The 25,272-nt window shown below is 28.4% G+C and overlaps 1 protein-coding gene across 4 annotated transcripts in view; it reads right to left on the bottom strand.

Annotated features, from left to right (window-relative positions):
• The window catches only part of LOC107437864 (cell division cycle and apoptosis regulator protein 1), a 37,468-nt gene extending 13,375 nt beyond the window's left edge, over positions 1-24,093 (bottom strand). The window contains exons 1-14 of one of the 4 annotated variants that reach the window (XM_087160368.1): positions 23,858-24,093; positions 21,724-21,805; positions 21,271-21,620; positions 19,871-19,903; positions 18,795-18,851; positions 17,097-17,443; positions 16,045-16,159; positions 15,734-15,941; positions 13,007-13,096; positions 12,554-12,797; positions 11,447-11,672; positions 8,981-9,261; positions 3,717-3,933; positions 560-631 (exon numbers count right to left, since the gene is read on the bottom strand). In XM_087160368.1, the coding sequence (XP_087016494.1) occupies positions 560-631; positions 3,717-3,933; positions 8,981-9,261; positions 11,447-11,672; positions 12,554-12,797; positions 13,007-13,096; positions 15,734-15,941; positions 16,045-16,159; positions 17,097-17,443; positions 18,795-18,851; positions 19,871-19,903; positions 21,271-21,620; positions 21,724-21,772 (2,289 nt within the window). In that variant the 5' untranslated portion in view covers positions 21,773-21,805; positions 23,858-24,093. Of the gene's footprint in view, positions 1-559; positions 632-3,698; positions 3,934-8,980; positions 9,262-11,446; positions 11,673-12,553; positions 12,798-13,006; positions 13,097-15,733; positions 15,942-16,044; positions 16,160-17,096; positions 17,444-18,794; positions 18,852-19,870; positions 19,904-21,270; positions 21,621-21,723; positions 21,806-23,857 lie in introns of all 4 variants that reach the window. The other 3 variants (XM_087160364.1, XM_087160367.1, XM_087160371.1) reach the window with 3 other exon arrangements.
• Between the last annotated feature and the right edge of the window lie 1,179 nt (positions 24,094-25,272).

The raw sequence follows: 25,272 nt of genomic DNA, 5'->3' as shown, positions 1-25,272 counted from the left end.
CATGTAAAAATAATTTTGTTTCGAAACAAAATTTTTATACGATTTTTGTCCAAAAAGGTCGTTGCTTAAAATAAGTCAAATTATAAGGTATAGATATAAAATGAACATATTTTCAAAATATGCAAGTATTAAAATTGCTAATCGAAATAATATAGAAGAGTACAATGATACACTGGTATATCTTTATACAAGATAGTCTAATCTTGCTAAAAAAATGTACTTGTTTCATATATATTTACAGAGAATTACTGAGAATTACCAGAGAACTACTGAAGAAAAAACATTTTTTCATAAAACAGCTATTGCTTGAAATTATTTACACAAGCACTTTTATTACAATCTAATACAAGTGCTTTTATTACAATCTAATTTTAATGTATAGTTTCAAACATGTATAGTTAAGCGTATATTGTTTTAACTTATACATTTAAGAACAATCAAACCAAGATACATAGTTTATAGGCATTCTAATTAATTACTAAGCATAAAAGAGGCGATACAAATTACAAATTTTCAAAAAGATAAGGAAAGTCTTAAATCCACATTTATTTAAACTTACTTTTATTGTTTTAGGATCTAATTCAGAGAAATGAGTTGGTTCCTTTTTCTCCGTATCCATATTATCTTCTTCCTATACAATAAAAATAAAGTTGTGAAAACTAACGTCATTGCCAAATGAACTTTATCAATTTATATAAACCAGAGTTCCTCAATTTTTTTTTAGTAAATACAAAACACAACAAAATTAGTTAAAACTTAAGAAAATGGTTTATAAAATAATATAGAAAAGTTAAATATAGTAACAAGTTTAAATGTTTAAAAAAAAATCGACTGAACTTAAATTTTCAAGATATATTTTAATCAATTTCCGTGCAATATTAAGTTACTTATTTCATTTTTTCTAATTTATTTTAAAGAAATAATAATTCTTTACATAAATTAATTTTCAAAATGCAAATTTAATACCATTTCAAAGATTATTAGAAAATTTTTTAACCAATGCTACAAAACGAAATAGCATCAAAAATATATAGACAACACAGATTGAGAAACACTGATTTCAAATAGCACTAATGGTTTCTAAAAAATTACAAAGCAAACCCAACTTTTCCATTTCAAATAGCTATTATTTTTTTCGATTTGCAATAAAAGCAAATGAAGTGTATCTCCAACATCCTGCGAAATAAAAATAACAGAATTTTCATACATTTAGTCATTACACAACTTTTCCCTGGTCCATGATGATTAATAGTCCATGATGTCCTTTCAGTCCTTTTAAGAGAAAGAAAAAAATTTCATTAACAATGCACATTGACTGGCTATGCTCAAAAGATAAAAAAATTAATTTGGAAGATATTCAAGACTCAAAATTTAGCTAACTACAGCTTTTAAGTTTCAATAATCTAATTGCTGACAATAAAACTATTTAAATCAAAGCTTTTGGGACTATAAAATATAAAACTAAGAAATGAGGAACAAAATTTTTTTAGAGAAAAAAAATTTCTTTCGCAAAATAAGAAGACAATACTTATTTTTTGTTCTTCATTTCTTACAAACCTAGAAGATGGTTCATTATTTTTCTACAAATTAGAAAACATTAAATAAAAGAATTTGAAATTTTTTTTAAATAACTCACTAAATCATTGGATGTCATTAGACTTATTTTAAAATCTGAATAAGGCTTGTAATACACAAAAATAATTTCGAAACAAGGCCTAGTATTTCCTTCAATTTAATTACATCAATACATTTTAAATTAAAATGTTTTGAATAAAGCTTGCCAATAATGTTTATTTGTTTAAGGGAAATGTAGATTTGGGAATATGTTAGGTGAAAAAATATGAAAATGGCAGCTACTCTAAATGTAAGGAGTTGCCATCTAATAGCTTTACAATTTATAGTGATATTTTAATAATTAAAACTAAAGCAACTTATTTTATGTATTATTCCCTTGGTCTAAATATCACCTAATTTTATGGTCATCATACTAATACCTTTTATTTATTTATTATATTGCAATTTACAATTAAAAACTTAATTACTTAATAATTTTCTTTATTAAAAAACTAGTTTTAAGTAAACATTAAAAAAAAGTTTTCTTAAAAAAATTAGTGTTTCAGAATAATAAATAATGATACTCATCATTAAAAACAAAAATTTTACACATACATGAAACTTGTACAACTATTGTCGAAATTTATTATCATGAACTATATCATTCACAAAATTTATAATTTTATAAAAACAAAATGATTAAATAATGGCTGTGACTTGATTAAATAATGCAGTTGAATGTATATTAGAAATACATTTTAAATGAAAAGTTCAAAGAATCAACAGTTGTATAGAATAAAAAGTTCTGTTAAATAATTACATCCAATGTAAATTTATTCAAAAAATATATAAAATAAACCAAATCTTTAGTTAATGCCCTCTAATTTGTAGTAATTCCTTAAGATGCAATATTTATTTGAATTTTTGGCCCCTATTTTTAAGTCTTGCATAAGTAATTTTTTAAAAAAAATAGAATGGTTACAATATTTTAGGCTTTTAAGATCTTGACTGGTAAAAACAAGTGGGCTTAGAGACAAAAGGAATTTTTTAGTAATCTTTTCAATCTTTTTTTCTAAATCTTTTTTTTTTAATAATTTATCTTCAAATAATTTTATATTTTAAAGCGTTTAAATTTTTAAATTACGGTATAATGCTTTAAAAGAAGTTACCCATTGAGAAATTTAATATAACAACAATTATAAATGTTTCTTATAGTGTTAGGCCACTTTATTACTGAAATATATACCTTTAAAAATTCATAACATTCTGATCATATTTGTATCATTTATAAATTTTCAATTCAGGTTGAAAAATAAATTGGAAATAATTAAAAATATTTTTTTAAATAATTAGTTATTATGATAATGCATAAATTAAGGGCATATGAAAATGTGATAATGCTATGTATCAAGAAATTCAGTTAAAAATATGTATCATTGCTGCATAATCAACATTTGATAAAAAGTTAGGAAAATAATTTATGATATTTATGATCCAAATATGAAAAGAATAGTTCATTTAAATAAATGAAATAGAGCAATTGCAGAAAAGAACCAATACATATTTAAAACCATTTACATTCCAATGTTTAATTTTCAAATGTATATAAATTTAGCCTTCTTATTAATTTAGAAAACATAATACATTTTTCTTATTAATCCATAACTTTTCTTTCTAATTTATTTTATAAACATTTTAAAAACATCTTTATAAAATATTTTATAAACATTAGACAAGTAAATAGTTTTTAAAAACCATCATATAATAAAACTGCAAATAAAATTTAAGTCCCAAAAGCTCTGTTAAATTTACACATTTACAAAAATGATTACTTAATAGAGTTCTAAATTTACAAACGCAATGCTTGATTAAAATAAAATGCATCCTTTAATTGTAACAGTCAACAATTATAAAATAGAAAATAGAAACTTAAAAAACTTTCATTCAACTTATTTTTTCAAAGACATACAGAAGTATGCAATATAAAATTAATATTAGTGTTTGCTTTGATTTTAAGACTAGAATTAGTTGGCACTTATTGTCTTTATATTTTAAACATTCTGATGAACACAGCCAATCAATGCAAAGGATGGTGCCGAGTTGCACAATCTAGAGTAAAAGAAATTGAAACAAAGAAAGGAAACCATATAATGTATCAGTGCCTGGGCATCAGGATCATCCAAAGTCTCATCTGGCACCTTCCGCTGAGGAAGCGGTTTTTTGCAACATCCAGTAGCAATCATGCCATCCCACTCAACACGTGTGGGTAGGCAGCTCCACACATCGGGGACGAAAAGAATCACAGTTTCGACGCGCATTCCGCGGCCTTTGTGGCTCGAAGAATCTCCCCTTCGGTAGTGGATCTCAGCAAATCGATACCTGAGGGTGTCAAAGAAAGACAGAACGACAGCTATGTATGCTTGAGGACAAAAACTGGAGGCCACAAAGCCTCCCACGCTCAGCCATTTTGAGGCTGCCAACAAAATTGTTATTCATGCTAAATTTTCTTTAAACAAGTTTTGACATTAAATTCAACAAAACACACTCAAATCCAAAACTGAAAATGCTGTGCAACTAATATATTTTTCCATATAAATTTTGACTTTAAATCAAATATTGGATGAATCACGCTGAAAATTTAAAATAATGATGCTAATTTTATTTATTTATTTTTACTAATTAAAGTTGGCAGCCTCAAATCAAATAGTGTTCTTATTCATATAACAAATCTATATCCATTGTTATTTTTAAAAAAATTCAGTAATTAGTAAGTTCTTTTAGAGTTGCTAATTTGTTACTTACATAATAAAAGTAAGATTTGCAACTCAAAAATAAACTCATAAAATCTAACTTATTGAGCTATATTTCTTAATTTTTTAAAATATTTTTATTTTTTCACTCAAAATCATGTATATATGTTTCGATTTTTAAGAATCTATAGAAACTTTAAAATATATATTAAATTTTGTTGCAATTCTATTGAGAATTGTCTATTTTTAACAATGCATATAAATTAAGTATGAAATAAAAGCATAGGAATTTAGTCTCTTAATCAATATTTTAAATGTTGCTTATAGCTAAAGACAAAACAAGAGAAAATTCATGACACATATTTAAACATACTTAAAAAATAATTATAACTTATTTTAAAATGAAATCAGATATTATTTTCAAAAAATGACTTCATTTGCTTTTTTTTTAACCAAATATGGAGTAAAATCAAAATCTTTTGCCAATGAAAAGATATTCAAACTGAAGTCATGGTAAATGAGAGCAATTTTTTTGAAATTTTTTCATCTAATTCCTTGCTTTAAGCAACATTTATAGAGCATAAAATTCACACATAAAATGTAATCCAATAAATAATTTAAAATGGTACAAAACTTGTTCACCAGATCATTGTTAGTTTCAATTACCAAGTTAACAGAATTACCAAACATAATCCACTAAAACTACTTGTGTAAAAAAAAAATTGTATTTCTTAAAGTCTGAAAGATTTGTGACACATTCTAACTGTATAATATTTGATTTTACGCTGCAAGAATAATAATTTATAAGTATCTATATATCTGATAGAAGCACACATTTGTAGAACATTAAGAAGAGGATTATACAATCATTAGATGCAGTTGCACATATTTTTGGAATCATATTAAGACTACATTTAAGAGTATAAAGAATAACTTAAGTATACATAAGATATTATTTAAACTATTTCCAGAGCATTGATTTTATATTAATAATTCTTTTTGCACTCAAACATAGAAAACATTTTAATATCACTGAAATGTGACAAGTTTATTTGGGAAACTCAAAAGACTATAACTTAATAAAATTTTAAATAGTTATAGATAGTCTTAAGTGGATGATGTAAGAAACTGTTTCTTTAATTTGCCAAATTTATCAAAAATAAATTAATAAAATGCATAATTACATGAATTTTGATGAAAACTATATTTTTTTAAATAAAATGGAAACATTTATTACGCTTTATTCCAGTGTTATAATCAATTTTGTAATAATTACTATTTAAATACATTATTATTTTAATGATTTTTAAAAACTCACTGAATTAGAGTTAGAATAAAATAAAAAGTGTCTTATAAAATTATTATAATTATTTAGTTTCTAAAAGGAGAAACTTTAGTACTTTACTAAATGCAACAAGGTTTTTTTTTTTGTTTGTTTGCCACGTGTTTTATCCAAAAACGCGAAAATGTAGTGTCACAAAGACAATGCAGTAACTCCACCACAAAGGAGAATACACAGTTCCGTATGATGAGGGACAGCCTAATTTTACATAAATTAAAAATTTTAGACACTTATGATTTAATAATTACTTTAATAATAAATACCACTTAATGCATAAGTAACATGACGAACATCAAAAGGTAACTCATAAGCTCAACATACTGGTAGGTGGAAAACAATTATAATAACAGAAATCAGCAACAAACAATTAGCAAAGCAAATTAGAGGTAGGAAAATAGCATTGAAGAATGAGTTTATACCAAACAGAAGAACAGTTAGTTCTATTCCAAAACCCACATAATTTACCTAATGTCATTACCAACACAGTTTAACAAAAACTCAACTATTATGATAATCTCTGATTTAAAATTATATGACATAAAGAGAAGCAGTCAGATACATTTGATAAGCCCATTCCCTTGTGGCAGATTGTGCATTCATCTAAACATGTGTAAACAAACAACACAAATTTAAGCAAAATGCTAGAATTTTGACTTGATATGTTTGTTGAAGAGTGCAATTAATGTTGTTGATCTGTGGAACCTTACAGAGGTTTGCAAAAATAGTGATCATGATTATTACAAAGTGTTAATCTTCTTATTTCATCACTTCTAACATACACTAACACTACTCTTTAATACTAAAACAACTCTTCTATATTTGTAACAGCCATATTTTGAATTATTACCAAATATAAAAGAAGAAAAAGAAAAACTGACAAATATTTCATTCAAATACTGTGAAACAGAAGTTTCCATGAATAAAGGGACGAAATCTCACAGAAACAATATAGCCACATGAATGAGTAACAAAATTTCAGGTGGGCTAAGTGTTGTAAAACAGAATTCATGTGAGTCTCTAATGTATCAAATACAAAAATAAAAATTTATTCAGAATGCTATGATTGAACTTGAAATTCAATGAAATTTATTACCTTGGTTAAAGGTTTATTAATCTTTATAAAAGAAATACAGTAAAACCTAGCTACAACAATATTTTGGAGACCAAATAAATATTTTATATTGTTGCAGAAGGATATATTATTACAACGAGAGTCTACATACGTTGGGGAGACAATAAGATTTTTTTTAAATTTTAATGTTATATAAGTATTAACTATAAATCTATATATTTATTATATAAAAATTTAATCTGTAGAGTGGTAATTATGGTTAAATATGAAATCAGATAGGAATGATACATATGTGACTTCTTAAGAGATAAGGGAGACAATTCTAAGAATGGATGGTCTTGGGGTGGTCTACGTACATGGAGGATAGGGTATTAAAATCTGAATACAAAAGCCATTCACTGTGGTGAAAAGAAATAAGCAGCAGTGAGACTTCTCTTGTCAGAAAAGACCGAAAAAAGGGCAAAATATGATAAAATAAGAATTTTTTACATTATTTTAAAACCAATAATAAATGGAGAAAATAAGGTTGAAATTTGAAGGGAAAAAATCGTTTTACAGGGGTTTATTGCTTCAGATAATGTCGCAATATTGAGAGGTGGATAACATTAATTCATATGCTAGTTTGCCGGGACCATGAAACATTATTGTAATAGAGGGAGTTACTGTTGTATCGGATATCGTAGTAGGGAGAGTTCACTGTATATGAGTAAAATGTAATTTTGATTTTAATCATTATATCACTTCATTCTACAAGGAGGAAAAAAACACAATTGTTTATCACCATCTCGGCCCTTCAGCTCTTGCCTCCTATAAAAGTTAGGACCATTCCTTTCCGTTCATTGTCTTTATCTCGTAATTGGTAATTTTAAGTAACTTTAGGTCCTCTAACCTATTCCTTCCATCTAGTTCAAGGTCAGCACAAATCTTAGTTCTTTTAACACTTCTGCATAATTTAAAAATAACACATTCCAATTCACAAACCAAAAATGATCGTTTCTGTTTACCATTCCTAGGTCTAATAATTATTAATATATCTCATATATATCTTATAATACCTAACTTTTACTGCGTAAAATTGGAGAACCAGGATGTTACAAAATTATTTTCTTAATTATAAACTGTTTAAAAAAAATAAAAACATCTTGAATTTTAAAAGTGTTTTGCAAATATAATAAAATACAAAAGAGATTTCACTGGAATTTAGATTAAGGGAACTAGTTTTGTACCAAACATATCAAAAAAATTGAATTTACATAAACATCTATGCTTTTATTGATATTTTTTAAAGAATAAGAACACACTTGAGATTTTATAAAAACTAAAAATAAAACTTAGGTTACTCTCACCTTCTTTTCCCTTCAAGTATTGGGGTTATAAACTGGCCTTAATTGCAAGAAATACTCAGGGCACAGAATTAATTTAGACTTTAAACTGATAGATTTATAAAATAAAAAGAGAGAGAGAGAGAGAGAGCTGTGAATGTGTGATGAAAAATTACAAAAAAAAAAGTTAATGTTGAGTAACTTCACTTTAGAATCTTGACTGATAGCATGGTAAACAAAATTTCTTTTGATGAATCAATAAAAAAAATTACTTCAAAAAAAAAAACATTTATTATTTAATGAAAACCTGAACTCCGTAACTAATAGGAATATTAGAAAGATTTAATTACATCATAGAGTTTATGTTACATTCAATTATATTCTAAATCATCTAAATAATGCAGCATATTAAAAATAACTAAATTTTGAAGAAAAAAATGATAAGGCAAATCACAAAAATTAATGATTTCAAAAACAATTGTTTTCATAACAAATACGTGCATAGAAAAATCTTACAAAATTTACTAATTTTATAGCATAGACTACATCATGTCGAAACATATTACGCTGATTACACCAAATACAACTGAGAAAATGAGGTCAACTTTAAAAAAAGAATTCAGAGAAAATCCTAAATGGAAACGAAAAAATTATTTACATTTATTTTAAACCAGAAGTGAGTTACTATAGTAAAATATATAAATTAGTTATGCATAAGTAGATATGAGACTAATTTAAAATTCACAAATTTCAGAATTGATTTTAAGATGCATTTATCCGCCCAACTTAATAGTCTGTAGAATGCTGTAAAAGATTTATGCTACAATTAAATATTTGTACATGTAATTCAAATCTAAATTTTTGTACAAGTTTGCATATTAATGAGAAAAATAGTAATACATATGAGTCAGTGTTTAAACAAACAACTCACAAAACTTACCACTGACTGCAGTGGCTCAGGTCTATTCCAGTCAAAGCTTTGCAAGTACGAATAGCTGTTTTTACCAAAACACTTGGGTCTTTATCAGGATTTGCCCCATCCAAAGAAGGAGACCATGGTCCCCCTATCGCAACTGTTTCATTTTTACCTTTCAGACCAACAAGAAAGCTGATCAGTCGAGTAGGATGGACAAAGTTTTCCTTTACATCATCTCCGTCTTCCGCAAGAGCACATGATTTCCGAAATATATCATTTAATGGGGGCATCGACATAAGCATAACCTGAAGAAAAAGAAATTTACACACAAACATTATTTACCCACATACAAGAAAACATTATGAATTACGAATTTTTCTGTTTTAACTAAAGCGAAGCATGTTAACAAAGCATTTCTAATAGAATTTATTCTTTTATTATCACTTTTTCAATATCAAGTTAATAACTTTTGTATTTAGTTTGGTTGGTAATATGCAAGAAATAATGAATAAAATGATATAACAGACCACTCAATAAATCTCCGATGAGACACATAAATAGCACTACTGCTAACAGAATCATATGATTTCAGAGCAGTATCAACTTTCAAATGATAATTTTCAAAATTTCATGACATTTTGATTAATAGTTTACAGGTTACAAGTGGTTTTAGTGACCTAGTTTTATAATTTATAAAACAATAGATAAAAAATAATTTCAAATATTGATTAAGTATTGCTTCTGAAGGGGAAAAATAAATAGTGGTTAGATAAGTATTATGGAGACTCTGCAACAGGGGAAATCAACTGTGACTGGTATCTGAATTTAAACACGGTTATAAAGACACAGATGAAGCTGAACGCTCTGGTCATAAATTCAACCATTGTTCCAGAAAATATCAAAAAAGTTCATAAAATAGTTAGATGCTAAAGTGAAGTGAGAGACAGCTGCCACCTAAATGATATCAGAAGGCAGTTTGTTTACAATTTTACATAAAAATTTCAGTATGCGCTTGAAGTTGCTTTTGAAATGGGTGCAACGTTTACTCGCACCGAACTAAAAAGAACAATGTGTCGATGATTCAGAACTTCCTTTGGAACTTTTAAATCAAGATAAAAGGCTTCTTTTGTCAGAATGCGGCAATGGATCCGCTACTACACTAATGAATCAAAACAGCTGAGCGGACAACAGCCGATTAAAGTTGTCCAAAGCAACTGAAACCTCAAATTCAGCTGGCAAGGTTATGGCCTCCGTATTTTGAGATGCTCAGTATTTCTTAAAATGATAAAACTATCAATAATAAATATTACATAGTATTATTGAATCGCCTCAGCAAGGAAATCAAGAAAAATCAGCCTCACATGCAAAGAAAAGAAAGTTCTGCTTCACCAAGACAATGCCCCTTGTCACAAGTCGGTGAAAACAACAGTTACATTTAATGAATTATGCTTTGAATTACTTCCCCATCCACCATACTCTCCAGATCTGTCGTCTAGCGACTACTGGTTCTTTGTAAATCTCAAAAAGATGCTTCAGGGAAAGAAATTTAGCTCAAAAGTTGTTTTTGCAACTCTTGGGGCCTATTTTGAGAACAAATACAAATCATTCTACAAAAAAGGTATCAAAAAGCGGAATGAATCTATCTTTCTTGAAGGGGAGTATATTGACGAATAAAGTCGAATTTCTAAAAAAAAATCTTAACTAAACCAGAGACTTATTGAGTGATATGTTATATAAGAATAACAAGATACTTCAAATTCATGAAAGCGATCATGAAAAAAAAAGTTTTATACCTTTTATAAGTTGACCAAAAAAAAAACAATGGAGAACGAGTAGTCAACTCAAACAATAAATCTCAATAAAATTATCTTTAAGTATTCAAATTTAGTAAAAGATATTTCAGACTGGATACATCGTCCCAAAATTCTATTATCTTTTAACTAAAATTGAAAATTAATTTGTTTGTGTCACAAGCAGGAACAGAATCTCATTTTTTGATAAATCAAAATAAAGTTTTGAGACTATAATAATGTAACATGAATAAACAAATTAATAACAAAAATAAAGCCCAAACTTAAAAATAATGATGAATTTGGAGAAAAGTACAGCTGGCTCCTGACTATTAGGTCTAATGTGGTAGAAGATTGCGCCAGATTATAAAATAGCAGGATAAAAAGTTCCACATTTTTTATCCTATTTACAATGCAATTAAAGATACATGTTACGACATTTTAAAATAAATTATTAACTTTTTCACAACAGGAGTTGCAAAAGTACACTTATCGCTGAGGCAGGGAATCCCTTTTGCAAGCACCTGTCCAGGGCCAGGTTTTTCGCTATTAAGTCCAAATCCATAAAATCACCGTAATATTAAAGTGTTATGAATGGATAACACGTTCTTACATTTTGAACTTTTTACAGCTGTTCTTACTTTTTGAACTTTTTATTAGTCAGGTGCCTACTGCACAAAATGTGAATTTAAGTACTTACTTTAGCACTGTAAGTATAATCAGCATCTGAGGGTTCTAATACTGAATCATTATCAAGCAGAGGCTCACTGTCTTTACCTACGATGTGAAAATTGCAAGGATGATTCATTGAAAATGGTCTGTGGGAAGGAAAGGCTTCGTGCCACAAAAAGTTAGCAGCACAAAAGTCTGAAGGAATGTAGAGATTGGAGTAACGTTTTCGCAACTCCATCACATTCCCAGTTTTCCTAAAAAAATATATATATATCGTAAATATTCAAATCATTTTTTATAAATATAAAGAATACTTCATTCTCTTTCTATTTGTTTTTTTTTAAGTAGTTATTTTGACATACCACTAAGCATTTTAGTAAAAAGAATTTATTTTCATTCATTCCTTTCATGTCAGTAGTAATTTATTCATTATGATTTAAAAAATATAAATTCCCTTAAAAATACAATTAAGTTTAAAACCCATATTTTTTCATTTTTTTCATGTTTTTTTTCACTTGGAAATTATTTAAACTCAAATATCAGAGATCTTTAAAATGATTTAAAGTTATCAAAATAATTATGAAATAAACACTCATGAAACATCACATAAAAGTAACATTATTGCTAGATGAGGATTCTTAAAAATATCTGGGCTTTTTTTTTTTTTTTTTTTGCTCATCTTGCGCACATTTTTTTATGCTATAAAATAATAACATTCAACAACTAATTCAAATATGATATATATTTCTCCTTACTTCACTTATTTTTCTTTAATTTATATATTTTTTGACTTTAATACAATTGCAAAGTTAGCAACAATATATTGACTTTTACAGGCTGAAAATCTGATTTTAGATTACCCGCTTAAAAACATTTTTTCCTTATTTATTTATTCATTAAGTATTTCTAGATGCAAACTAAATTTAAAGCCATCATACAATAAGTGTTTTAAAGATTATTCAAAAGGCGAAAATTAAATATAATTTTGGATTATATCACTACCACTTCAAGTACAGGTAAGAAGAGAAAGGGTGGAGAATAGAAAATAAGGTTTTAAGAGCAAAAAATTGCATATAATTAGATGATGGCATTAACTAAGTTTAGTCAATTTTTCATGAATTAGAGCATGACTTACAAATCTAAGGAAATTTTTGGAATTTGGACCGTATATCTAGGTACAATTCTGGGCCTTCTTCGAGGTGGACTACGACTTGGGCGACGTGGAGAACGGGAGCGCTTTCTAGCAGGTGGAGAGTAGCGTTCTCTTTCACGATAACGATCACGTCTCTCTTCTCTTCTAATATCTCTTTCTCGTTCTCTTTCCCGGCGAGGTAATGGTGGAGAGTTGTGTCTTCTACCCATATTAGACATTCTCATAGCTTAAATAAAAGCAAATTCTCGTTAAAAAAACTTAAAAGTAAAATGCATTAAAAATTCAATTTAATTAGCACTTTTTCAACAATTGAGCAATATTTATATTTTAATCAATTAGCTATATTTAATTATATTTCAATTTTATTCAAAAAAAATGGTATACATGCTTTTAAATATAAAAAAAATAATCTAGTTATTTAGTTAGTAAACTTACTTTTATTATCAATTAAATCACCATACTCCATTTCAGGAATCCAAGCATGTTGAGCATTGTGTTGCATGTTCAAGCGCTGTTGCTGTTGACCTAGTGAATATAAAACAATTTAATACCAAGAACACACTAGTATAAATTGAAATATAAAGTGAATATAACACAATGTGTCTAATAAAACCCTTGAATATCAAAATAAATATCCAGTGATTTTGCTAGACTTTGGAAACTTCCAGACTTCCAAATGTCCAAGATCTTTTTCACATAATGTGGGGCCCTATTTAAAATAATATACTTCTTTTCTCGAAAGATATACATAAAAAGTGAATACTTTATGACTAGAAAAAAATGTGATTGAAAAAGAAGTTAAGTTAATGTTTTTTTTCTTTTTTTCTGATAAAGTTTGGTTTATATCAAGCTTCATAAATCTGCTGGGGGCAACTTTTTTTTAATTTCTTGTGATGGAGAATTACAAGGCACAGGGATATGTCGAAACTTTTTTCCGAAACTCCCTGGCAATGTTTCGCATATTTATCACACTTTAGAGCATAAACAGAATCACAGATATTAATTATTTAATTTTTTTGCGACTCTGAATAAAAACAAAATGTGCATACAAATAAAGGCATGCTTGAATAGACATCTATGTACAAGAATCTTCCTCAGGGTTGAAGCCTGAAACTTTAGAATTCTGTGTTAATTTTTTGTGTTCTAATTTAATATACAGTGCACTCCCGATTATCCGGGTTAATCACTGGGACAGGTCGCACGGAAAATCGAAAAACACGGATAATCCGAAAACTTTTATTAAAGAAAAATTCAATAGCAGTACAAAAAATATAAAAATTACTGACATTTGCATGCATAACATCAAACTAGGAATTTTCCTTATTAAAAAATGTGTAGTGCGTCTTCGTCATATATCGATACACATATTTTACCAGCCGCAGTAATGTCACCGTAATCAAATTCTCCCACATAATCTAATAAAGTTTCCCCAGAGCAGCAGAATGAGAAATTGTATTTCATTCATTTACTACATCTTCTACATCAGTTACTATCATCACTACTTGATTTAACAACATAACGATGTCTTCATCAGTCAAATACTGGAAGCCAGGCTCACATGCATCACTTTGAAATCAATCTTCTAAATTTTCTTCATCAAGAATTTCGAAACCTTAGATTTCTTTTGCTTGTTCGAGAATACTGCTATCATATTTTTCTTGAACATCTGAAGAGGATTGTTCATCAAGCGGTATGATCTTTCTCCAAGATGGTGATAACGTAGACGATTTTATCTTGACGACCATGCCGCTGATATTCCATATACTGCAATCCAATAACGAATATTGCTTCCAAAAATTTGGTAGTGTTATAACTTCATTAATCAAATTTTTTTAATCTTGAAAATGTTTCTCTTTATATTTTTTGGGTGACTCCGGAATGAGCACGGATAATCCGCAAACCGGATAATCCGCGCACGGATAATCAAGAGTGTACTGTATTTCCTTTAACTGATTTGTTTTTCTGGTAAGAGAATTAGGTAAAAAAATAAAAGTTTTTAAATGAATAATTACATTTAGAGGAAAGGGGAGTAAGGGGGTAGCTAATATTCAAATGCCTATTAGTATTTGAGCTAAACTGTTCGGACTAGAAACTATTGCATTTCATCAAGATCAGGAGTCTGTCTAGGTTTTTCAGAGAGGTACCTATTTTGTGAAAATTTAGACATAATTTGTGAAAAATTAAAAATTATATTTAAAAAATCAACTCAATAATATGGATTTATCGTTTCTTAAGGGATACAAAGATAAAATTTTAAGAAAAAGTATTTTGCGAAACTACCGTTTTTCCAAAAGTTGAATTTGTGAAACTACCGTTATTCTTAAAGTTGAACTTGTGAAGGTACCGCTAAACGGTAGTAAATTCAGCCTGGACAGACACCTGAAGATATTCATTGTTTGATTGAGTACAATACATCATTCCTGTGTACTATATTCAATTTTTTTCTAGAAAAAGTCAAAATACTCAGTCATTTAAAAAAAAAAATTTCAGAAAATTTCTTTATATCTATTTAAAATCTACAATTTTTTTAAAAAGGTCTACAAAAATTTCACAAGACATGAAAATAAAACTTTTTGTGCTTTGAAGAAGGGGCTCGCAATAATATTTGTCCTGGGATCCATAGAATGTTTTTGTTCATCCTTGAATGTGGTTTTCTTCTTCCTCTATAACACTACAACATTTGCAGGCCAATATAATAGACTCACATCACGGAGATGGAAGCAAAACCGGATAGTTCTTGGTCTCACCCGGAATACACCGATTTTCGAAACATTACAGAGCAGTGTTATTCTTGGACTAAATCCTTATTGCTTGTTAAGGTATGAGTTTTCAGTAAACATATAACAAGCTAAACTAAAAGTAATTTTTGTAACTTTAATGACCAATAAATAAAGTTAGTTTAAAAACAAGGAACATTGGACAGCTGACATAGTAAAATAAATTTATGTACACAGACACCTTGAAATAATCAACAACTACACACCAATATAGTAAGTCTTTTTTGACTAGAAAAGTGTAATCCAGAGTTTTCCTGATACACCTAATATGCTACTGCACATATTATAATGAGAAAAACTAGCATTCACTAGAATTTAGAATGTCTTCAGCAGATTCTGTTCACACCACTAAAAAATATGTTAAATCAAAAATAAGCATAAATACCTAAAGATTCCATTACAGCCATCTCTTGTTGAACTTGCCATCTATTTTGTTGGGCAGCATTTGAAAAAGCATTCTGATTATTTGCCATACTAGCAATAGCCATATTTTGTGAGACATTAAGACCCATAGAGACTCTTGCTGCAGCAGCCATCACTACAGCTGACTGATTCTGTTGTCCTAGTCCAGACTGGCCATTATTAGGTTGAAGCTAATAATAAATTATGAAATATTAACAAGGAGCATTTGATAAATATGTTAAATTTAATTAATTACTTAAAAAAACATAATCAATATCTATATTTTAACTGTACCTGATTAGGCAGAACTTGAACTCTGGTAGCATTACGATTAAATGGTGTATTAGGATTATAAGTTGCTTCAACCAAAACTCTCTCTCCGAGTTTGGGTAAATTACCTTTCACAGAGCTAAGACATAATAAAATATATATATCAGTAGTTTTTATTTAATTTTATACGAACAATTTTATTTTTCAGAACACATTATAAAATAAAATACTTTTCATTGTAATAGATATGTAAACATCATTATTTAAAAGGTAGATATGTGTAGAACTAAAACATGGGGATTAAATGCATTTCAATTAATTTTCTGTAACAAGAAATCTTTTAATACAAATATTCAGTTGAATAGAGGACAATTGTCTAAAATATTTATTACATCATGAAAGTTACAGTGTTCGCCCTAAGTGTTTTTTGAAGGACTGCTCACCCTATCTGCCTTTTGATCCCTATAAATACAAACTCTTTGCCCTTTTTGTAAAAATAAGCCTACATCCCTTAAAAACACAGTTTTTATATTCTGATCCAATTTTAAGAAAAATTTATTATTTACTAAAATAATTACTACTTACAACAATTATGTGTTTATAGGTTTAACTCTGATTACTCTATTAAAAATTATTATTATTGACACTATTACCACTATTCTGATTACTATTACTTCGTTAGGATTATTCTCAACTGGTTAAATTTAATGGTCTCTTTTTTCAAGGAAGTATATTAATAAATTTTTTAAGGGATTTCAACTTTTAGGATTTTGTAAATAAATACCTTTTTTTAAAAATAAAAAAAATGCAGATAAGAAAAAAGTAGATACAGAAAAAAAATACAGAGATAAAAAATAATACAGAAAAAAAGTAGATGTAAAAAAACTTTTGACTTTCTGCTATTGATACTTCTTAAAATTCTCTTACAATACTTATAGTTAATAAATTATATGGAGACTAATTTTAGTTTTTTCCATTTCATCCGATTCCTATCATTAACCCTGTAGGAAATAGGTTTCTTATGAACAAAATCCTAACCCTAGTTTAAAAGATTTCAAGAAAAGGAACCAATTTACCTGATTTGAAAAAATACATCTTCATCAATAAATCCAAAGTTTTCATGCAATTTGGTAACTGTCCCAGTAAACACTCTGTGTTTAAACTGCTGTTGCTGCTGCTGGGCTTGGTGCTGTTGTGGGGCGGCATGCTGTTGCATAACAGCAGCAGCTGCGGCTTGCTGCACAGCAGCCTGTTGCACAACAGCTGATGGATGAACCTGAGGTTGAGGACCTTGATATTGAGTAGTTTGAGCTAAAAGCCTAGGAGCAGGATAACTAACAGTGGCTACTTGTGTTGTTGCAAGAGAAGTTGGAAGAGCTACACCAGGTTGAGGCAAACGAGCTATTTCAACAACCATTCCATTCTAAAATAGTTCAAGTAACTTAGGAACATCATATGTGTATAATAAAAGTTGATTCAATTTTTTAAAAAAATTAAGGAAAAGTAATATTTTACGAGATGTTATACTGATCTAATAACTCATTCAAATACTATATATACAGCCCTAACAGAAAAAAATCCTGCGAAAGAATCTACAGAGTATTGAGAACATCTTTTTATTGATGGAAAAAGTAACCATTTATCAAACACAAATAGAAAAATAAATGTGTTTGCTTTAATAAAATCTTACTAATCCAGTTATGATACAATTTTTTGAAGATACCAAACATTTACTTTACTGTATTTTGTATCATCATGGTAGACTATAATATATGATTAAGCGAAAGGTTGGCAATAAAAATTGCTAAAATATGATCAGTCAAAGATTGCTAAAATTAAGAAAAATTAGCCAAAATCTGAAATTCAAAAAAAAAAAAAAAAAAAAAAGCTGTAAAATGGAAAAAATTACAAAAAATTCATACAGGGTTGCCACTCAAATCTGGAGAAAAAAAAAATTCCCTGTGTTTTCCTTATACATGTTATATGCAATATATTAAGAGGAAACAACAATTACTGTGCTCTTGTGTGAGCTACATTGGGCTAACTATATTTATTAGTTTCAATTGCTGGAAAAACAGCTGAGCATACTTAAATAATGCTATGGTAAATGAAATAGTTTAGTATAGCTGAAATATCATGGTTAATTATCCCATAGATTACGCACCATTTTTTAAAAGACCAAATTAAAAAATAAATTAAAAAATCTCTGTATTTTCCCAGTTTGTAAATAAAAAATCAAAATTCCCTGCATTTTCCCTGTTATTTCAGGTGATTTTTAAATTCCCTGTATTTCCCAGGTTTTTCCTATGGAGTGGCAACCCTATCATAGAAGTTGGTCATGTCACATATATTATATGATTACATATCAACTCAAAATACTTGTAAAATGATCAAGGTTTAAAGATGTTTAATTCCTAAAGAATGTCATAATTAAAAAACATTCTGAGAGAGGACTGTTGTTAATGAAATTTTGACAACAACATCCAAGTACAGAAATACATAACAGCAGACAGAAGTTGCTTCAAAACATATTATATAGGTAGGTAATTTACATAATACTTGCAGGAGTTATTAAATCAAGACAAAAGATTCAATTTGATAAAAAGAAACTAAAAAACAGGAATGATTTTTTATTGAATTAAAAAAAAAAATTAACAAATCTGAATATGCTATAATTAAAATGTGAAGTGTCTTAAAAAAGATAACAAAATCATAGTTATAAAATATGGATATGCCTTAATTGCAACATTAAAAAACTTTAAAAGAATACTCACATTTACATTGGCTACCTGAGTTGTGGCAGCTAATGAGGCTGGAATAGCAATACCCTGCTAAGAAATGATTTTAAAAAAAATTAGTTATGATACATTCAGCAAAATAAAATATGAAATTCCTAGTCTAATTTTCAATTAAAAAAAAACAGAACATTTGATAATTTTTAATAAAGAAACAATTTGCAGAAATCATTCTTCCTAATTAAGGGATAAACTCTTAACATTATCAACCCCTGATGGATTAGTAGTTTGATTTTTTTCTTATGATATAGAGGCACTAAAAAAATTTGAGATTTGATTTTAACAGCTAAGAACTAGAGACAAGTAAACTGGATTCTATTTATCAAATTCTGCAAGGATTTTTCTCCTTATTTACCTTATAATACAAAAAGAGGACATGAAACATAGTGTAAACTACATTTTCCTGAAGCATCAGAGCTCATTTTAGGTGGAAAAAAGATCAAAGTGTAAAGGTTTAAAAAAAAAAAAAAGGCAATCATTTAAAGAAGAAAAAAAAAATCTGTTTGTACTTTACAAAACTCAGTATAACAAAAATATTAATTTTTATTACTAAATTGATGAAGATATTAATCAACCTTTTTAAAAATTGGACTCCAAATAAATTTTTGCATTTAAAAGTGATTCCCAAAATTTCAAAAAAAAATCAATCTGTTAATTAAAGATTAGCAGAATTAATTTTTATACTAATGAACCACCTGTAAACCTCAGTCACAGAGGCGAGCAACGTTACCCATGTCACACAACCATAGACCCATTCATAGGGTGGGCCATATTCACACATCATGCAACACAGAGAGAGAAACGTCTACCCCAAGCGGGATTTGAACCCACAACCATTAGCTTCGCAGTCAAGCAAGCTGACCACTCAACCACCTAGCTGGCATTTCATTAAAATATCGTAAAAGAATAGTTGCATCCAATGTGTAAAGCAATAAATAAAAATAACTTAAAAGAAAAATTCAAGTATTTTTAACAAAGTCATAGAATTATTAAAATACATAGCAGCAGGAAGTCAAAGAATTTCTAAATTATGTAGTTTATTTAATTTTACTTACTTGTTGAAGCATTGCACCTTGTTGCAAAGCATTCTGAAAGTTAAATAAATGAATAAGTAAATATTTATTATCATATTTATTTAAGCAAAACAATAAACTATACATTTAACAAATTTTAATTATTTTACTTCTGCATATTTTATTTTAATAGATGATACTGCTTGATGGTAACAAGCATTTGTTTAGAGGAATAAAATTATTTAAAGATGTATTTCTACTAATTTGATTTCATATCTCTCAAGGGGGAATCTTGCAATCAAAACTTGGGTCTTTTTTTTATTATTATTAATAACCAAAGCACTCAAATCTGCACTAAAATCTTATGCCTGATAAAAATGTAAATTTTTGTTTAAAAAAATAACAGGAATATAAACAAATCAGTTCCTTTTGAAATTTTAATTTATAAATAATTTATTTATTTTTTCTTAAATTATTATAGAACTTATTTTTAACACTTTAATAAGAATGTTACAACAATTTGTATAATCACTATACATCACTTTCATGTTTACAAATAAAATTTCAGAAAAGAACTCGTTAACATATTCAATAATTATGGTTAACTATTAATATTGTAGGCTAAGAATTGTTCAGGTACAAAAAAAAGTATTGATGGTTGGTATTTCATACACTAGGGTTCGCTACAAGCTCTTTACTGTCAATTCTTCCAGGTTACTTAGAAGAAATTTGGCTCACAACGTGATCATTGTGTTTTAAGACTCTCTTGAGTAGTAGTATTTCTTGCATATGCGTCTTTGCTACCTGATATTTGTGTTTAAAAAAAGAATCATCATTTGGAAGACCTGTCTTTTCAAGACTTAAGAATTGTCATTTGAAAAAAAGAATTGTTATAAAACACTTCTTACCTTGTAAACGATATACCAATAAGTAAAAAAAGGGCCAAATCAGGACTGCCAAATAAAAGCGAGTTCTTTCTAAATCTATCAACCATGTCACCTTTTTTAACAATACATCTATAAATAACTAAAACAAATTTTCACTTCAAGTTCAAATTTTCCCCAGAATTACTTAATAATTATATTAAGTAATTCTGAATGAAATACAGCAGATTTGAGCTCTAAAGTAACATAATTTATTTCTCTTATTAAAAACTTATCTGTTTCAAAACATCAACTCGCAAAATAAGCTTTAGTAAGAAGCTGTTTACTTTCTAACTGGAAGTAGAGCAGGTCAAAAACTTGAGATTGTTGTTTACATTTTCATTGAAAACACCATCCATAAATACCAATGCAAAATAAATTTTAAAGAATTCTAATATTTATTTAAGTATTGTGAGAAGAAAAAATCATTGTAAAGAATTTATTTTTCATATCTTTATAGAACTGCAGAAAGAAACCTACCTAACTATCAAAACTACAAAAAATTAATCTAAAATTTACCTGGGTAAGAGTTATAGTGGCCAAACCAGTTCCATAAGCTGCACTTACAGCTGGACCTTGCTGAGCTTGCTGATTTTGAGCTGCAGCAACCACAGCAGCAGCTAAGGGGTTAGGACCACCGGGTCCAAGCCCAGAGGCTGCTGCCAATCCTGCATTGGCAGCAAGTGCAGGATTTGCTAAAGTAGCTCCTGCTGTTAATCCTGCATTAGCAGCAAGTTGAGTACTGGAAGCTAACTGTGTTCCAGCAGCTAATTGAGTTCCTGCAGCAAGTCCTGCAGCTGATGCATGTGATACTTGTTGAGCAGTGAGTAATGTTGAGGCACCAGACTGAGATTGGACAATACTTGCAGCTAAAAATATAATAATAATGAAATTTCATTACCTATAAATAAAAAAAGTGTAATGAATAATAATTTTTTTAAAAAAAAAATTCTATAAACTGAAGTATCATACCATTGGCCCTCACCCATGGAGGATTTTTTGCTGTTGCAAATTGAGACATACTAGTCAACAATCAGCTTTTATCAAAGGATATCTGGAAAATAATATTTATATATTTTAAGTTTAAAACTTTAAAAAAATTATTTCCTTAACAACACATAGAATCAAGAAAAAAAGGATATTTCCATACTGGTATCTGCTCACACCAAAATGCCAAATTTCTAAAAAAAATTCAAAAAAAATTTCTAAAAAAAAATTTGTAGTAGTGTCGGGGCTTACTCAAGAGAGGCTCCTTGTTAAACCCTATGAATTTGCCTCCCTCTGAAATTTTTTATAAGATTTTTGCATGTTACAGCCTGGTAGTTGACAAAATTTGGTGATTATTTTTATGCAAATTCTTAAACCAAATATTTCCACAGAAAAAAATAATTAGGTAAATATGATTTTTAAAGAAATTACTAAATTACGATTATGCAGTAAGCAAAAAAAAAAAACTATTCTGAATGAATAAGCAAAAAAGCACCATGAAACCTTTTTGTTTAAATTATGGAATGAAAACCAAACAGAAACATTACAAAAGAGGACCAACTGGAAGGGCATACAGCTTAGCCACCAACAAATAAACCTTACACAATTTTTTTTTTTTTTTCAATTGCAAATTTTGAAGTCTTAGCACTTGAATTAGAGCAAGAGATCACAATATGGAAATATCCCCGAGCAATTCCTTAACCTTCAAAAAAAATCAATGTTCATCCACTCTCTTGATCATTACGCCCTATTTATTCATATGTCCAATTTAAAAAACCCACATTGGCAGTAGGTAAAAAAAATAATTCTCAAAAATAGAGGAAAATGAGAAACAAATCAGTTCCAAAAAAAAAAGTTTTAAGAAAATTTATTAAAATCACAACTTAAGCATAAACACCCTTGGAAATTAAGTATTTTGCAACTAAGCCATTATTGCAGAAGTATTCTCATATCTTGATAAAGTTAAACAGAATATGCCTTAATAATAACATATAGTGGAGATTTCCATATCATGATCTGTGGCAGAATAATAGCCAATTCTTGGCAACTTCTAGGCAGCGGCTCAGGAGAAACTAAAAAATAACATCACAGGAAGGGACCCACTCGAAAGGTATAACTTGTAGCCATTGTTTTTTTAAAAAAATTTGCAAGCTTCAAATGTATATGGCACTTTGGCGGTTGTAGTTGGCGTGACAGATCACGATACATAAACATCCCCAGTAAATGTTATAAAAACTATTTAAAACTAGTATCTTAGTATAAATATATCAATAGATGTAAAACAAAAATGAATAAACTTTATTTAAAAAAATTCACTTAATAGGCTTAGTATTAACATAAAACAATGACCACACAGCTAACTCCATAATAGGAAATATTAAAGAATATTGTATATGATAAACAATGCTGCTTGCATAAAAATTCAACTTAAAACATGTTAATCACAATAATTGTTTTCTACCTTTAACAAAAGAAAATCTGGTTTTAAAATCGTCAAGCATAAAAATAAAACAGCAATTCGGAATATTTTATGCTGTTGGGGGGAAAAACGTACATATTTTACCCAACAAAGGTTTAAGATAAAACATCCATTTTAAAAAATATTTTTAAAGTATGAAACCTTTTATTTAATTACAATCACTACTGTAATCAATAACTGTAATCTATATTACATAATTCAAAGCTTCCGAGAAAAAAAATTACAAATACTGGCTCAAAATATTTTTTCCATATTTTCTAAAAAAATATAAGTTTTTTTTTTACATAACCTAAATTGTCTTTTTTGTAAAGTCAAGTACAAATTTAGTTTAATTTTTAAAATAAATCAGTTCTAAGCAATTAATAATGATAAGAGTAAACTTTGGGACCTCCATACATATTGTATCATATTAAACTTTAATATTTTTAACTAAACGTTACTATGTATCATCTTATTTCTCTCATTTAAAGTACGAGGTTTGAAAATTTATTTTAAAAATCTCACTGCACATAACTGAAATTTTTTTTAAAAAAAAGTTTTTTTCAACAGTGTATATGTGATTAAGTAAACAAACATGAGAATCTGATCGTAAAATATTTCTTTATTTGAGCATGGTTTGATTATTGAAATCACACTCACTAACATGAACTTCAGCATATTTTTATGCTCCTAAATAAAAGAAAGAAATATTTTTATTCTTATTTAATGAAAACTATAATTTATAGCTTTCAGAGTAAGAAATCGTTAACATTTTAGAGTCGACAATCATACAAAGTCTAACAATAACCAACATAACAACTAAAAACAACGCAATTAAAAATAAATAAAAATAAAAAAAGTTTTAATCGATAATTATTCGATTCTGAATTTACTTCACTTCATTGTAAAGGTTAAAAGCGTAATCTTACTAAAGCGCTGTAACATGTGTGCTGATGCTCCTACATTGCGTCATAAGAGCAGTTGTTGTTGTTAATTTACTTGAGCTGCGCAATGGGCTATTGGCGACGGTCTGGGAAATATCCCGGAGGATGATCCGAAGACATTCCATCACAATTTTGATCCTCTGCGGAGGGGATGGCACCCCCGCTTCGGTAGCCCGACGACCTGCGCGCGAGTCATATGAGTAAAGACATCCTCAGGAAACTAAAAAAACTGGCAGCAAAATTTCTAAATAAAGCAATCGAAAACTTCTTTATGCTTAAAAAAATTATTTCTGTTTGAAAATCTCAGCAAGGGATTTCTGTTTTCAGAATTGGCGATCGAAACTTGCTACAGTTGGCGTAGAGCAGAACTCTCTACCAATGGCAACACTTCGCATGCTTTCACCTCTGTCTCGATTTTTATATGGATTAAAATATTTTAAGTTGGGGAATTCTATGGAACTGAAAATCGCATTAAACATAGTTCTAAAAGAAAACATCATGGAAATTTTAAAAAATATTTTTATTAATTAAAAACGTAAAGTATCGTAGGGAAACGTAAAGGAAAAATATCATAGCACATTCCTATGGATGGTGTTTTCTGCACTAGGGAACGCTGTAAGCTCGGTATCGCTTAAATTTCTGGGTTACTGTTTCCGTTGTATTTTAAAGCCATTTGGCATTATTGTGTTTTGAGATTCTTACAAACAATGTATTCGATTACTTATTACTTGTGTTTACAATGTTAACAATACTTGTGTTTACAATGCTAAAAGTGTTAACACTAACGTAAGATGGTGCACAGCTTGCAACAAGAACAAACAGTAATAAACTTATGGAAAGAGGCCAAATCAAGACTGCACAAAAAGCGAGTTATTCAAAATCTAGCAACCATGTCACCTTTTTTAATAATAAATAACAAGATAACTAAAACAAATTTTCACTCCAAACTCCCCAGAAGTATATAATAACATTAATATCTTATGAAATACGGCAGATTTGAGCTCAGAAATTATCTAATTTATCTCTTTTATTGAAAACAAAATTATCCGTTTGAAAACATCGCCTATCAGAATAACATGTAGTAAGCAGCTGCACACTTTTTAACCTAAACTAGAGTAGGTGCTGAGCTCG

Source organism: Parasteatoda tepidariorum, chromosome 1, assembly GCF_982258835.1.
Source record: "Parasteatoda tepidariorum strain Cologne lab strain chromosome 1, Ptep-v5.0, whole genome shotgun sequence".
Lineage (NCBI taxonomy): Eukaryota > Metazoa > Arthropoda > Arachnida > Araneae > Theridiidae > Parasteatoda > Parasteatoda tepidariorum.
This window is presented reverse-complemented; position numbering and strand designations above follow the sequence as displayed.